Consider the following 17,537-nt stretch of genomic DNA (forward strand, 5'->3'; position numbering starts at 1 on the left):
CCAAAGTTATTGGCAAAACAAAATATGCTCTTCCTATGGAAACTAGGTCTTTACTATAATTACCTATTGTACCTAGTGTGTGTGTGTATCTGTGTGTGTGTGTGTGTGTATATATATATATGTATATTTATGTATATGTGTACACACACACACACACACACACACACACACACACACACACACACACACACACACACACACACACTCACTCACTCACACACACTCACACACACTCACACACACTCACACACACTCACACACACACACACACACACACACACACACACACACACACACACTCACACACTCATATCTATACATTACAGGTCGTGTCCTTTCTGGGTCTTGGTTATCAGTTCAGTTCATAGCAGGCCCCACAATAGAATACACTTCTGAGTAATGACCGTTTTAGGTGCGCTGCGCCTGGAAAAAAAAAAAATAACACTTTAAATTCCACGTGAACATGCTAGCCTTTAAAGCGGCACCTATCAAAGTCTAGAAGGCAACTTTTGTAGGTAACTTATAAGCAGAAAAAATTATGCTTGCAGGTGATGTGAAGTAGGCTGTGTTCTAGATACATTTTTAGGTTGATGCGCTAAATGTAAAAAAGTAACTATGCATTTTTGTTTTATTGCATTATTTTTTAAGTAATTTGAATAAGTAATAAAAAGTGTGTGCTAAACCGTAAGCTTTTTGCAGCATGGAGCTGTTGATACCACTGAGCTGAATATTCTTGAGGAGTAGTGGGCGTGGTCTTTGCCACATCCATTGCTCATTGTTAAGCATCATGTCATGTCTGCCTTTTTTCTATTTTTCAAAGCATATTTCTTGATTTTATGGAGTAAAACAAGCTTGTATTGCACTTATCCGAGGACTTGCCACGATGTAGATAGGATGAATAAACCCAACATGCAGATATTGACTCCTATAAAAAAAAATTAAAAAAACAATGTAGTGCCATGAAACTTTAGCCCAGTGAGTATAAAAATGTTTAGAAATGCAAGATACCCAGAAAAATGTTGCAGGTGTATTTATCGTTCATTTTGTACCTCATCCAAATCATGATTACTTAACCGTTGTTTGTATAATGCATAGTATTAGTTCGTGGGTATACATTTAATTCCTTTTATGTATTTTCTCCTGTCTTTTAATCAGCTTAGGGACACAGACATGTTGTTCACCGAGGAATATCCACAACAGTCAACTTACCAGACACTGACAACACCACACACAAGAGATAACATGGACTTCAGTGGAATTCGAAGAACATTTCCTTCTTACTCATCAGGCCCAAAGTCTTCATTTAGCAAAACAATCCATTGTCCTAAAGGACCATCCCCAAGATATTCCAAAAGCCACCTTTCTTTCACTCTTCCAGACGCTTGCAGCCCTCCACAGGAGAGGATGAGATCAAGGAGCATGTCCGCAGCCAGATGCCTCTCTTCAGAAACATTTACACCTCCTTGTCGACATAGTCGGGCAGATCTTGTTGATGAACGTTTGGCAGTCTCACGCAGACCAGTGCACCATAGCTTTAATAGTGCTCTGGAAACTAATAGTTGCTGGAAAGAGTCTCCTTTTCAGGAGGACTATTGGGCTTGTGCACTTCCTAATATCCCACCACCCTCACCAGACCGTCAATCTCCCCACTGGAATCCAGATAAGGAATATCAGGATTTACTAGATTATACATATCCTTTAAACTCAAAGCAAATACGATCAAAGGAGATCTCCAAAGAGTTTGTATCACCTGAACCCTTTTTGCATGATTCCGGCATAGGCCTTGATAGCATTTCAGTTTCACCAGATGATACGCTACAGTCTGTTAGTACATCTTACGATGATCCTCGGCCTGCAATAGGAAGCCAGCGCAGCCTCACTGGGAAGTACTTCAGCTCCTCACAACAACTCTACACAAAACTGTCCACTAGCACTGGCTGCCTACAGACCGATTCTGTATACCAGCCTATCTCTGTTGGCAAAGCAACCTTCGAAACATATTCCACTAGCAGAGAGAATATTTCAACCGATTTTAAAACACCATTTTTTACTTCCACCTTCTCCAGTTCTGATACATCATCTAGTGTGGATGGCAGTGAATGGGGCAGTAAGGATGAACACACTTACACCAAAAAGCAGCAAAGTGATGTTGGTTTCATACCTTGCACACGGGTCCTGCAGTTTAAGAGTGAATGGGACAGCGATGATGAATATCTTACTCTGCCTCCCAGAGTTAAAGAACTGGAAAATTTAGCTCAGCAATTAAAGGATCTTTCAATCACTACGCAGGAATGTGATTATGATAATAAAAGAAGAGACCACCAACATTTCACCATAAGCAATGATGAACTCTCACTAACATATGCTGATGAGATAGAGGGAAAGTTGGTCTCAGATCCCAGAGAGGACACTGAGGACATTGTTGATCATAGATTTCATTATGATGGGCCACAGAGGACTAGTGCAAAGAGTTGCAGTCAATGCCAAGGTGATGCAGCAGGCGAGCTAAGGAAGTTATCCTCCCTGAGGCACATGTTGGACTCTGAGAAAGATGGACAGCAAATTGGAGGGAATGGATCTCTTGTCCATTGTATCAAGGTAAAAATACAATAAGCATAATAAGTAATATTTATTTATTTAATTGGTTACTCTTGCTCCAAACTGATTACTTGTTTCTGATGTTCAAGAAGCAGTCATTGGTTAATTTCGAATGTTGTGCTTGAATGAAGATTGTTGCTTTGTAGAAATAAAATGCTGGTTTGGGAAAGCGGTGATACTAGTGACAGGAGGTGTACTTGTTGTAGGGAATGACTGACATAAGTGCGTGAAAAAGCCACTTAGTCAAGCCGACTTTTTCAGACCTTTTGCTCATCCTAGGTCAAGCGAAGGGCTCGCTATGTGCCACTCCACATAGGGAATCCCAGAGCCCAGCAGGTTGGCTTAAAGAGTCAAGTCAGTTTCTAGTAACTTCCACAACTGTCTCATCCAGATGTTGAAGTCTCCATTCATCTAGGACCACCATTTCAAATTGTTGTCTTCAGACATCCAACATACAATGGTGGACTAATCAGCTTCTGTTTGCCCGGGATGCTTCTGTTTTAGTTGATAATGCTCAAACATTCCCAGTTATGCTATCGACCATGAGGTTTGTAATCTTGTTGCTGTATTACCCGTTTACCAGTTGGAACACTGCCTGGGAGCAATAGGAAGGCCAATTTAAAAAGTGTGTAGTATATCCCTCTGCGCAATTACAGATGTTTCTGTGGTGGTACTATTAGAATGAAAAAAACAAGCTTGTTAATGATTTTTACTATACGTTTCTCAGCTCTTTTCCTCTGTGAAAGTCTTTTATATAATAAACACAGGTGCAAACACTTTCACACCAGTAAAATTGTCTCTGTGTGATGGTGTGGTCAAATCAGTGGTTAACACTTCAACTGGTTACAGTCTGGCGCACATGTGTTTTGGTTGTGTCATAGAGGACAATGACTTCTTCAGAGCTAGGAGAGCTCAGTATACAGAGCAGTCAAACTAATACAGTATTTCCTCTGAGTATTTTCACAGAAATCGTCACTCTACTGTCGTGAAAGAAACCTTTGAAACACCAGTAAAAAGAAAGGGAACTCGAGTGAGTGAATAGTGCCATATACTTGGGCCGATGTGATAAGTAATAGTACCCTCAAATTTGTGATAATTAACTGTTTCCAGTGTTAATTAGATGCCCGAGTACCAACACAGGACAAAATCTTCTCCCCTTATCACCAAGGTGCATGTGCATTAAATCTATAATATGAATAGACAGATGTTTACTGTGTTGCCAGTTTCATAAATCATAAGTAGTTTATCAGCAAGAAGAATAGTCCCGGATTTCTTAATCACTTCCAGAGTCTCACCTGACTGCAGAGGAAGGAGGGCCTAAATCGATCGGGTTTCTGATCATAGTAGCTTCAGTATAAAACCCATTCTTTGAGAAGTTGATCGTGGTTAACCAATTTATAGTACATTCCTGACGTATTCAGAAACTACATGTGAACTGCCATTCAGCCTCCAGGTGGCCTAATAATGAAAGAACACGAGCTTGAGTCTTTCCTATTGTCATCATCAATTGCAATCTTATTCTAATATTTGACACTAAGCTTATCCCAAAAGACGTAGGCCCTCATTTTGAGTTTGGCAGGCGGGGGAGGACGGAAAACAGCCACTCTGGTTTTCCGCCCGCTGGCTCTATTACGAGTTTACCACTGGCCCAGCGAAAAACAGTCTACAACATTGACACTGGCTTGTAATAGAACAGGCGGCAATGTCACGGTGCATCAGTCAGGTGCGACTGCACCCGTCGCGCTTTTCACTGCACACCATTCGGGCAGTGAAAAGCGCAACATGGCTGTCCATGGGGCCCCTGGCAACCCATCTCTGCCAGTCTTTGTATGGTGGTGGGACCGCCATACAAAAGCCAGAGGAGAGGGGACTCGTAATCCCCAGGGCAGCGCTGCCCTGGCGGATTAAGACTGCTGGCACTGCCAGGCTGTCGACTGGCAGCAACCTAGCGGTACCGGCGGTCAGAACCATGGTGGCTCCGCCATGGTTATGATGTGGAGGCCGTACCGCTGCTTTGGTGTCAGTCCGACAGCCACAGCTGCCCTCCCATGTGTCTCCTCAAATGCCCTCTTATTAATTTTCTTTATTGCAATCATCATATAAAGCACCATCCTATCTCATCTGAGGTTTCACAGAAACATTTGTTAGTGAGGCAACATCCCAATCCAGGCATTATTGCACCAGATATAATGTGTCTGTAATTGCAATGATACTTAAGTCAACTTCTAACATTATTGCATATGTCTTTCTCTGGCTCTTCCAGTGAGTAGTTCGTGAGCTACTGGTAGCTCTCAAGCTATGAAAAAGTAACCCTCTTGTGTCTTGGTCTGTTGATAATATCCTATAAATACCAAAATGTAAAGTGTGTAATCAAGACGAAAATGTGTTTATTATAGGAATCGATAAGCTGATGTTTGGAGAAAAAAAGGTTGACCTTCCAAAATGATACATCTTGTGGCATTGGAGAGACATAACTAACTAACATGATTCCCTTGGTACTAGGGACATTGCAACTGTGACTTTTATGTATTCCCTGTGGGAAGGCATTCCAAATTGACAAGCCTTTTGTTTTGTACATTACTGCTGGCAACCCTGCCTGATGCATTAAGGTGTATAGGGTGGCCTCTAAAGTAATCTTGTCTGATGTGGTCAGTATTACAGCTCTATTAATGTATTGGGATGGTTTTCATTGAACATAAGTAAGTCTTATTACAGAAATGTTTGAAGACACCTGTTCTGGGATCTCTGTATATACACACTGCAAACATTGGCATGCTTAACCTTGTGCTCTTCGATTCATTATAAATATTCCTAAAAGATCTGTAATTTCCTTCCTTCTTCCCTGGGATGCTGTTCTTGCTCTGATGATGTTTTAACTTACAAATCTTCAGTTCTTTCTCTGCGAAATGTTGGTGATTTCTAACCATTGCCTCCTTGCAGATTTAAATTCAGCACATAGTGTCTCTCCCTCTTCCTCTTTCTCTCTGCAGGTCCTGATATTTTAGTTTTGAATAAAATGGAGAGTTAAGTGCAAGTAGTGCTGTTCCTCCCTGTATCCTGTCCAAAACTGGTTGCACCAGGTCCAGTGGCCAGTGTGAGGCTGGCAGAAGTAAAGTCATTGTTCCCGTAGGAATAAATTAAGTGGTGGCACTGTCAGAAAGTTTCCACAAACTCGTAGATTATGCAACACTAACATAAATGCAGACATGAAAAATACCTCAACCAAGCGAAGTATGTATCTAAAGACACCATGGTTTGCTGTATCAATTGACATGCTATAGATGCAGCAGGTGATACGCTATATCAGGCTTCAGAGATGCAGAAGAATAAACATCTCTCTCCCCAGTTTGTGTTTTCATGTGCCAAAGAGGCAGATGAAAATAACCAAGCTCTTGAAATGACATGTGAAAACATGGAGAAAGAATATATTTCTCTTTGCCTGCACATGCGTATTAACATTTAAATTTGAAAGCTAGGCCCAGATAGTTATTTCCTTGTGTCTCCTAAGCTTAGAGATACCAGACAGGCATAGCTGCACACACGGCTTATGAACTTCACATGCAATTTAAAGAAAACCCTCCTATGTATAATATAAATATTGCCAGACCTCTGCTGCATTGATAAATTTAGGAAAAAGACGTAGAGATGCAAGCAGGTGTAGCAAAACCATTTATATCCTGATTGTGATCCACTTTAAATAATGTTTGGCTTGTAGACCTTGTTGCTCCTCAAAGCCTTAGACTTTGTCTCGGTTTGTTGTTTCTACCTGTTTTCTCAACCTGTCTCAACCTTTACCACACTGCAGCTTGGTCCCCTCCAGGCTCTCCCCCTGTACCTGGTCCTAAATATATATTGTTTCTGGACAGTCACTTTCTTAAACACATGGCATTCCTAGATTACACTAGTAATCTAGGAATAAATATTGTAAGGGTAAACACAGTTTAGTGGTTGAGACTACCTTTGTCATAGTTGATGTGCTTCCTTATGAAATTTAGTGGTTCCTGCTTAATGCATTTTACTGCACTTGGGATTCCCTTTGGATAAATGGTCCATTATTTAAAGCTTGACTGTTTTGAGTTCTTTGTATGGTTTCTTGCATCCCCAGTACTTGCAGAGTTGAGTCTTGTGTTTGGATGAGCTACCATAGGGGAGCCAAGAGTGACTTTCCTTCATTTCTTTCAAACTAAATTTGAGTTCAGGGAGCTAGGCTATTGCACATTGGAATCTATTTCCCCGAGATACTGCATACTGCCTCACTTCTTGGCAAGTTGATAATTAGCAGTGCCAAAAATAAGCAATCCATATGTAATCTCAAGACAGACAGACATTTATCATTCTTGCATCTGTGTAACACTTTTGTTGTATTGTTTCTCAATAGATGTTCTGCAGTAAGCTAGAAGATCTGATACAGTGGCTCTATAAAGTTGCAGAGGTTACAGAGAAATGGGTTCCACCAAAACCTGATGTTGAAAGTATCCAGTCCGCCCTCCAGCTATATCTCGTAACTATTGTATTTCATTCTTTCAAATGCATTGTTTCTACTGGCAGGTCTTTAAACTGTGGGGAAATGTTCATATATTGTCTAGGAAAAGTCATAAGTCTATTTCTTTTTTCATTAATCAAATGCTGAATGTATAGTTTGTTTTTCTTACATTGAAGGCTGGTAACCCTAGTATTATAGAAAAAACACCTTTCACCCGCTTGCCAAGTTGAAAAGCAAGCACCATCATTTACTTTTTAGATACGAGTTGCCAGAGCAGCTGTATTTCTAACTTATTGTTACCATGACTTTGAAATATACATAGAGTAAGGTTTTGCCCCATCTACTGGCGTATTTCTCTCTCACCTCAAGCGGTTTGCTGTTTGGTATACCATTCCACCTTCTGTGAACTCCTTGTATTGTAGGGAGTATTTTGCATCTCAAAAGTGTGCTGAAGCAACACATTACATGTTTTATTTTATACACTGTATATAGAAAGTCATTTTTTTAGGTCTCAGCTAGACAGCGCATGCGTTGTCTCAGAGACCTGCTGTATTCAGTATTGTGGCTTCAGCCTGCCCATAGGCTTCCCATTTGCGGCTCCATCGTCGCTCTAATATTCTTTCTCCCCATTTGTCCATGGCATGGATGCATCATGCCTCTTTCTGTGTTTAGCCCTCCTGAGAACATGGACCAATTACTAATATCCAGCCACCACTCCCATATTTTTTATTTTATACATTGTATCCAGGAAGTACATTTTTAGGTCTCGGCTAGACAGTGCATGGACTGTCTCAAAGAGACATGTTGTATTCAGAATTTGGGGCTTCAGCACGCCCACAGGCTTCCCGTTTGCTGGCCCCATGGTCGTTTTCATATTCTTGCTCCCTATTTGTCCATGGCATGCATGCACTATGCCTCTTCCTGTGTTTAGTCCTTCCCGAAAACATGGACCAATGACTATCATCCAACCATTGCTTTTATCTTAGAAACTGTTTTAGGAACTACTTTTTTTTTTTTTTTTGTTTAACAGCACTTCACATGAGCGCTTGTGTTTTCACTCGCTCCAAGCTCCATTTCTGTAAACAGGCCTGTATTTCTTGTTCTTATCTCGTCACATTTGTGTGCATTTAAAGACTGAGGTCAAATGTCAGACGCTGTTTTCCGAGGGCTCCTGTTTTGTTTTCCTTCTCTGACTGCAATTGAAGTACTATTCCTTTTTTTTTGCATTCGCATTAAGTAACGCAAATTGGACCCGACCTGAGCTTTACATGAGTACCAGTTACATTACGTAAGTTACATTTTGAGTTTACCATTGCTAAAGCCTTTGAACGAGTTCCCTAATTAAACAGAAGGTAAAAGTGATTTTAATAATAAATGCGTTTTTCCATTTGTGGGTTACGCGATACATGAGGACGCAGAAAATGAAGGTTAAATGTTTAGTCCCAAAAGATTCAAAAAGTACAGTCACTAAGCATGATTCTCAGAAAGTTTCAGGCTCTAGTGGGATTTAAAATGTTTCATTATGTGAACCTAACACAGTGAAAATGTACCATTGCTTTATAAGTCCTTATGAAAAGGGGTCTTTATGCAAACATCTGCATAGAACAGACAGGCATTCAGAACACTTGAAAAAGTGCGGAAAACCCTAATAAATGTCATGGTATAAACATCCACTGGCCAGAGTAACAATGCAACTGAAATGAAAAACGATTTGTCAAAAATAAAATGACATTGTTTTAATTATTGCAAATGCCCCACACATAACTCTTCTGGACACAGAAGGTCTGGGGGCGCATCAGTTATCTGAAAAAAATCTATTCCCCCCCGAGTAATGGCGATCACTCCACTTCAGCTGGGGTCTTAAAACTCTCAAAGCTGGTCAGTCATCATATCCATAGTGCAAGGAATTGATTTCTCCTGTTGTCAGTGAGATGCTCGGGTTCTGGACTAGCATGCTTCCTGACACATCAACACTTGATGTTCTACTGCTTCTGGGGCTTTCCTGATAGGAGTTAAAGTACAGTGCTGTCCGGATTCCTGCTGTTGTGCAACATCCCCTGGCTAGACCAATGCCTTAGGAACCGGCTGCAAGGGGCTTCAGAAATAAAGTTATTGTTTCTACCACCATCACCAAACCCTCATCCCTGTATGTCAAGGATTTGGCGGAGTCTCCGCCTTTAACCAGCCAAGTGTTCCCCCATGGCCTCAGGAATGCAGTGATGACTGCTCTCGGAGGAGAGGGTGCCTCGCAGCTCAAGCTCAGCAGACTGTAGGCTTTATTCACGTTACAATGAAAAGGCCATTGTAACATTTTCCGTGGGATATTTTGTTGTCTGATTCATTGAGATGAGCCAAAGTTACATTGTCCAGTTGCTTCAAGACGTTTCAGCAGTTTTTATGTTTCGAGAACATGCACAATTGAAAAAAAAAATCATTCTTGTTTGTGGCTTTACATAGGAATAATGGAATATGCTCAAATGTTTGACTATAGGGTTAAAGAGTATAAGGTACTTTTAAAACAAGCATTTTTTTCTTCTCATTTAAAAAACAAATCTAGTGTTGTAATCTATAGGAGCTCTTACTTTTTCAACAAGCATTGGTAATTTTCATTGTTGACGATGTTGCTACTTATTTCTCCTACTCCTGTCCATAGATCTTCTTATCTCACCTTGTTGCATTCTTGCAGATGTGCTTCTGAAAATATAATGGATCAACAGGACCACAAGTCCACAAAATGCAAAGACAGGCCCCAGTCTCAAAGATCTACTGACACAAGTGGTCATGGGCAATGTGGAAACTTGAGTGTTCTCCTTAAGAGCCTTATTCTTTCTGGTGTAACATATTCTTTCTGGTAGTCCTGTTTATAGATAACGGCCTTGTACTATCACAATTTAACACAACCCTATCACCAGTGCACAGAAGGTGCCAACTGTAAACACAAAGGGAGTCTTCCACGCCCTATTAGTGCTCCGTTCTCTGGCAAACACCTTGGCTGAATAGTTGTGGCATGAAATAATGTACGGATGCACCCTTTCAGTGCATGTGACTAATGTCAAGCTCGTTTGGGTAGCCATGCAGAAGGCCTTTGCGGACTTCAATGCAGCAGCTAATGCCGTGCCTGAAAGTGGCCGTTTTCATTGCAAGCAGATATGTATTCATGCATAACTCAGCAAATTCAGTTCTATAAGTAGGCAGTCAGGTACTATACACCTGGACCTGGGAATCTGTAGAGCGCCGAGTTGTTCTCTCTGAAATCAAACTTGACACCTGGAGGTAAAAGGCACATATTTGCAGTATGTCTCAGCCCACTTAGCTTCCTTTCCGGCCTAAGGAAACAGAGTAAGTGAAATAAAAAAGTGTTCACACTTTCATGTTGGGGATTTATAGTAGGCACATCGATGGGCTTATCAGACAAGGTGAGATGCCATTGCTTTTCAACATGACTAAAAAAAAAATGACAGTGCCAACAGCTCTTGGATTGCAGAGACCTGTTCGCTTTGCCAATGTTTGTTTTGTATTTTTAGAGTATCTGACTTTTTAGGGTCGAGCCTGCGTCACATGCGCTTGCGTTTTGCTAGCGAGGCGGTTTAAGGATTAATAAGGGCTCAGAGCCCCGTCCACGTGACGTCGGTGTCTTTCATTGTTTCGTGGGATTGTCTGTTAGAATCTGCTTTTTTTCATTAGTGGAAGGCACGCATACGTCATGCCTTTTCCAGTGGTTAGCCCTCCTCGAGCGCATCGACCAAGTACAGAAAGCATGCGAGGCTCGCTGTTTTCCATTCGGTTGTGGACTACTTTTTCTCTATTTTCGCAACACGATCTCGCTTGGCAGAAGTCAAGCGCTTTGCATAATATCTACCCTGTTACACAGTTAATTGCACTTTTTCCGGTTACGTACATGGTTTATGTTGCAAGAAAAGTCAGGTTAGGAGTTTACAATGCTATGAGCTCCAACACGAGCAAACGTCAGACCCGTTGCATTGCAAATGCTTGTTTAATGTTTAATCAGAGCTCGAAATACTGAATAGACCCATTGCGTTGCCTATGCTTGTTTGCGCTTCCTATATCTCACAATCCCCAAGATAGAAAGCATTTTTTGGGCGCTCTCTCAAAAAAAGTCTCTCGTGTTTATATAGTGGTGTACGTCATGGTGTTAGTTTAGCATTTCATCATAAAAGTAGAGTTGTGAATATTTTGTGGGGCAGCAGTTTTGCCAGAATACAAAGTTTTTATTTCTAGAGAGGTGCATACATGTAGAAAATGGACTTGATACTTTGACGTAAATTGATCAGGGTGGAAACCTGGAGCATATGAGCTATTACGGATCCAATATTTGGACTGACAGTTCCGATTTTTGAACGGCTTGGGTAAATCTGCGGTCTAGAAATAATTTTGATACAGAGGGCCAAAAGAAACAACGATATGGAGTTTAAGAAGGGCTCTCTCTTTACTGTACCATTTTTTATACCTGACATGTTTGATTATATGTAAATGTTAGAGGGTTTTATTACTACTTAGTAGGAACATGCAATAGCAAAAGATTTAAAGCTGAAGCTTCACCAGTCTTCCCCAAAAAAGAGTTTATTAAAATATGGGCCAAACTATACATGCTAGTCATTAGTGATCATTAGTGCATGCCTGAGGTTGTGTTCATTGGCATACTGCCAGTGTTTGTTTGTATGTTGTGGACCGTTTGGAGGCATCATCATGATCTGCAGTCCAGTTGGCATCTTGATGCCTTTTACATCTGTTTTGCTCCAGGTCAGTACCTCTACCACACCTGTGAGTCCCTGAGAACGTTCCCAACTGATATATTCATTCGAAGTCAAAAGTGGCTGAAACTCCAAATTAATCTGAATAAATGAACTTGAGGTCAGAGACCTCTCCCAGTTTAGGAGAGTGTGAAATGGAGAGGAGTGAGTGTAATCCAGGGAGTGGTACTCAGTGAGGCACAGCCATATGTAGGGATTTGGAGAATATTTTGTGACAAAGCCCATAACACTAGGGACCTTTTCTGTAGAAAAAGATTTTCACTCATTTTCATAGTGCAGTACTTGATAAACGAAGGAAAATTGTAGTTAGTTACTTTCAAACATTCAGTTTTCGAAATAAAGCTAATGCAGGATATTTACTCCAGCATAAGAACTGCTTAAGACAAGAGAGCCCCGTTTGTGGCTTCATGTCGGAGTTTTTAAAATCCGTATGAAACTTACATTCTACAAGCTTATTGTAAGTCAGCGTACGATAATTTCAAAGGAAACTAATTGTGCCATAATTATTAAAAGGATGATAAACTATGTCATCAACACGGAGAATACGGAAGTGGAAGAGGGCTAATATAGTGTCTTACTTACTGTGATTAGTCTTTGCTGGCACTTTATGATCAATGTTTGTGAGACTGGACATCGGCCTGCATCTCAAGGTGCCCAGGGACATAGCTCATATTATATTGATCTCTTTTGGGCCTAATGGCATGTTTTCTTATGAATTTGAAACCAGTTTGGACTGGTTTTAAAGACTGATACACTATTTGAAGAATTCAGTATACAAAACAAATCGCCAAAATGACAAAAGACAGATAAAGTTTCACTGACTGTCTCTCCCGTTTATAATGATTTTTTTTTTATTGTTCTGTTATGTTAAGATTAAAACAATGCTGTCTTTTTTTTATTACCTAGAAATTTAAGAAAGATGTAATTGGTCAACAGACAGTGGCCAATAATGTCGTGAAGATGGGGGAAATCCTTCTAAAGACCATGGCAGCAAATTCACCAGGTATTGTTTTATGGCATTTGTTTTATGTGTATATGTGGCGGGAGTGACATAGAGAAGTGAGAAGTGGACAGTGTTAATGTGATCTGCTCCAGTATCACTGCATATCCTGCATTAAACAACGTTACTTTCTTCTTCGGGTTGCCACGTTTGTACATTTTGTTGCTAGTTTTACCTCAGTAGTTTACTGGCTGCTTCAGGTTGCATTTGTGTACGGCGGGACTCCGCAAGTACTAGCAGGTTATTAGTAGAAAAGTGCCTCAAGTATTTTCCCTAAGTTAATATACCATTTAAAATCATAATGTAAAATGTTAATTCTCATCCCTAGAAGATCCCTAATACTTTCAGTATGATAGCATGGTTTTATTAGGGTACTCTTCAAGAGAACAGCGCTGGGTTATGGGTTGACCTGAGAAATTTAGAAAACAGGATTGCCTTTACCTTGAGAATCATTACAATTATGTTATATCATTTTCTTTGGTCAGGTTTCTTTGTTTCATTTACTTCAATACCATAAACATTTTAACATACATTTTCATTTATTGTACAGTAGACATTATTGTATAGTAGACATTTGCAATTAACCAGACAGCCAACACATGTTTAGGCCTTTCTGGTATGCAAGCCTGGAGCTTTCTTAGGGATCGGAGAGAGGATTGAGATCAAAAAGTCATGTTGGTCATCATTTATCACTAAAGTGCATACTGGTCCTAATTTGGTGTGTCACAGAGCAGTAGGCCCAACTCTTTTAAATAAGCTTTTTGCACCTACCTATTGGTTTATGTTAAGAATTAATTATGCATACTCAGACCTGCTGGGCCTCGCTTGCAACATTAGAAAACAGCTTTGGGTTTAACAGGGGATAGGACCACTCTACTTATCGAATGGAATTGAATCTGTTGGACCTAGGAGGCATTGTAGGCGTGCTTTACAGTGCCCCAATCACCCAAATACTTTCTCATTGCACCCGGATGACCTTACTGTGCTGGAGGGCGGCGCTTCCATTCAAAAAATCGAACTGCAAAGTCACTGAGATGACCCCGTCATGGCAAGGAACGTAGTTACAGCCTGCTGCTGGTCTACAAGTTTTGCTTCGTACGACAGAATAGGGTTTACTCATCTGGGGGACGACAGGCGGGGTGATGCCATGCTGTCTTTCCAGGAGATGCAGGAACAGTACCAACCCCCCTGCACACAGCATCATCGATATCAGCAATTGTGCAATGCCTTATCCGGGCACGTTCCCACAGGTACCCAAATTCCAGAATTTAGCCCTCTTGAAGCTAAGATCTTGAAGGAAAGGCTGTCTCCAGGATCTATCGCTCTACAGTCATTTTTGCTTCGGACCACTTACCGGAGTTGTGTCGGCAGTGGGAGACATGGGTAGGATACCTCAATGATGATGACTGGCTCCCAGGGAAATGTCTATACCCTTGCACTGCCGCATGATCCAACTTAACTACCTACATCTTACCTATATTACCCGCAGGCAGTTACACCGAAGTGGCAGACCCTCTCAGTTTCGATGTGCATGATGCTCCCTGACAGAGGCTGACTTCTTTTACATGGTCTGAACCTGTCCCAAACTGACCTCCTTCTGGGAAAGGACTAGGGAGGGAGCTCCTTGTGGTTCTGGGCCGTCTGATTGACCTTATCCCCAGGATCACACTTTTGGGCTTATTGGAGGAGGTCACAGCAGGGGATAGAATGGTCCTTTATTGGGGTGACTACACTGGTGGCCAAGCAAGACATAGGCAGTAAATGGGAGTCCTCAGTACCCCGCTCTATGGCTGAGTGGATGACTGGGTGGACTGGTGTGCCCACCAGGAATGACTGATTGATTTACAAAGCACGAGGATGCTCCCAAAACCACGGCAAGATCTGGAGCAAGAGGTGGCAATTTCATGGGCTGGATGTGGGTATTTAAATTGGATCTGTGCCTACTGCGTAGACATGTGGAACTGGCCATAATGTGTACTACAGATGGGAAAGTCAATACAAATCGGTTATCAAAAGAAAACAGCTTTGACTCAAAACTTCATTAAATGCAAATCCTAGTTATCTACCCTCTCATATTTAGGTCATGGTTTTTCAAGGGAAAGCAGTTTATATTTAAGACCATTAAAAAGCCTCTGCTCTAGTTAACTAGAGTGAACAGAATTGTCTGCAGTTTGCTATGCCAGCTTATCTATTCGTTTATGGGTTTTGATCCATTCTCACGTATATTTGTTATCATTGATGCTAGTGCAATTTGTATCAAGGCAGTTTTATTTCAGTGGAATCATAATTGTCAGAAGATTGTAGCATTTTCCTCTTTCCCTTACAGGCGTTGAGGTCTACCACTTAGACAGTACAGGTAAAGTATTTGCCTGTGCCTGGGTTATCATTAATTTTAGATGGTAAGGAATTAATTTGAAGGCGTGCTCAAAGACTCCTCTCCAATTTACACAACTACCAGCGGCACGCTAAGATCCTTCATGCGCACGTTTATTTTTGAAGTCTCGGTTCATGAATTTTCAAGGTTGGATGGAAGGTAAACTCTTTATGGATAGCCCCGAAAGCAGAGTTTTCAGATTGTGTTTGGTAGTAAAGATTGCTTTTTTGTTTTGAGGGTAAGTTTTTAACATAAAACGAAAGTGCGTGGCTAGAGACATGTTGGGTTTCAAGTAGAAAGAAACTACTCCTAAGATTGTGTTGGTTCTTTAGAGCTGTTGGAGCAGACAGTTGTAAGGATGGAGGAGGTTTATAACATTGTTGATCATCAAGTTTGGTACGTGGGGTATTCCTGATCCTGCTATGGACAGTAGGGTGCAGATTCCCACTGTGTGGTGTGCTGTGTAAACTGATTTAATTCCATCAATATAGTAATGACCTGGAAAAAAAGAGTACATAAAATGAAGAAAGGAACGTTTCAGTTTGTTTATTGGCAGGACTGTATTGTAAACTGTCTGAGTTGTTATCTTCCGATGTATGGCATGAAATCACATTAGTTTTTGTGCATGTTCCTTTACAATGAGGCATGTGTCCGTGCTCTAACATCATGCTAGATTTTTTTTTTTTTAAATAGATTATTTAGCTTGGATGTCAATAAGTAAATGCCAAAAGGTTGGTCACGCATGGCTGTTAGAAAGATTATTATGGCCAAACCGTACTATGATGAAAGAAAAGGGTTTGAGGTTCAAGACTTAAGAATAGGGTAATCAGAATCACCTTGGGAATTCTGCACCAATGCAGGACAACACTATGTGGCAGGGTACACTGAGCTATGCAACAAGGAAAAGACCATGTGTACAGTGTTTCATGAAATTGAAGACAAAATTAGGCCCACTGTGTCCATTATTATCTAGCTGTTTCAACATAGTTATACACAAACCTAATTATACAAAAATGGAGTTTAGTTATTTAGAAAATGCAAAGGTCTCTGGCTTAGCTCATTCTGATCAAATACTGTTCACCAGAATTAAAGATGTTGGGCATGATTTAGAGTTTGGTGGATCGGTTACTCCATTATCGATGTGAGATATCCCGTCTTCTATATTACAAGAGCATTAAATCCTTTTAAACTTTTAATTCTGCAGCCGGAATATCAGTCACATTTGTTTAAAAGTAACCCATCTGCTGAACTCTAAATCATACCCTTAGTCTGGTGTGGGAAGGCAGATCCCCATTTTATTAATACTATCTGTGCATGCTAAAATTGTTGTGTAAAACAAATATAAAGTTGCACTCTGCAACACAGACATCCTATATGTATATAATTATTATGTAAAAAGATGCACCTCTTAACTTTTTGGTGTTAACGTTACCTATTAAAAGCTGTTTCTGAAGCCCTGTTTTATGTTTGTGTGTTTATGCTTTGGATTTGATAGAAGCACCTATTTCCATCGCAATCAGACCTGCAGAGCTGTACATTACCAAAGTGTTGCACAAATGTTTCTCTAGGAGGCATTTAAAGATTACAGACATCAGCCTTAAAAAGATTGTGGGGTTGAGATGCCTTTCAAGATAAATGCTTCTCTTTAGAGCATCCATTTGTCTCCTCGTATGTGGGCCAGGCAATGGCATACATCACGTCTTTTTTACTGTACAATAGAGGATGGATGTGTTACAGCTGAATCTGTACAACTTGCAGCTTCCTGTTTGTCAGAAGTTGAGGTGCTCCTAGGTAGGTGGTGACGGGGAGGATACAGTGATCTCTGAGTGGTCCCCCCGTCTGTGTGTCTAAGCAATTTTGTGGATTCATAGGTTGATGCATCTAGGGTGCTCGTGTTCCCATACACTTCATGAAAAGGGTCTTGAAAGATGCAAATACAGAGAGGATTCTGGGATGCATTGTAATGGGGGAAACCTGCATTGGAGCCAGCTGATCAGTGTGGCACTGCTAACAATGCCACTCCAATAGCATCTTGTGATCATGTAGCATAAAATATGATGAGCACTTAATGGTCATGTTGGGGATCAGACAGCCCAGCTTTGTCCTTCTTTTGAAAGGGCAGCACATTAGCAGGTTAAAGCAAATGGAAAACAGAGTTAAAAGATGGGTCATACCATGAACAAAACAGATACCAGTGGATACTACTTTAAACAAAAGGTACAGGTAAGAAGAACTGAGACTTTTCTAACTCCAGGGATGCAATCCAGAAATAGTGCAAGGTAAAACATGATATCTCTGGCGGGCATTTCC

The 17,537-nt window shown here is 40.8% G+C and overlaps 1 protein-coding gene across 6 annotated transcripts in view; it reads left to right on the forward strand.

The window, feature by feature from the left end:
• Positions 1-17,537, forward strand: part of CEP68 (centrosomal protein 68) — a 138,463-nt gene that overhangs the window by 94,751 nt on the left and 26,175 nt on the right. For all 6 annotated transcript variants that reach the window (XM_069234259.1, XM_069234261.1, XM_069234257.1 and 3 more), the window contains 3 exons: positions 1,156-2,598; positions 6,977-7,099; positions 12,760-12,856. In XM_069234259.1, the coding sequence (XP_069090360.1) occupies positions 1,156-2,598; positions 6,977-7,099; positions 12,760-12,856 (1,663 nt within the window). The remainder of the gene's footprint in view (positions 1-1,155; positions 2,599-6,976; positions 7,100-12,759; positions 12,857-17,537) is intronic.

Source organism: Pleurodeles waltl, chromosome 5 (genome assembly GCF_031143425.1).
Source record: "Pleurodeles waltl isolate 20211129_DDA chromosome 5, aPleWal1.hap1.20221129, whole genome shotgun sequence".
Lineage (NCBI taxonomy): Eukaryota > Metazoa > Chordata > Amphibia > Caudata > Salamandridae > Pleurodeles > Pleurodeles waltl.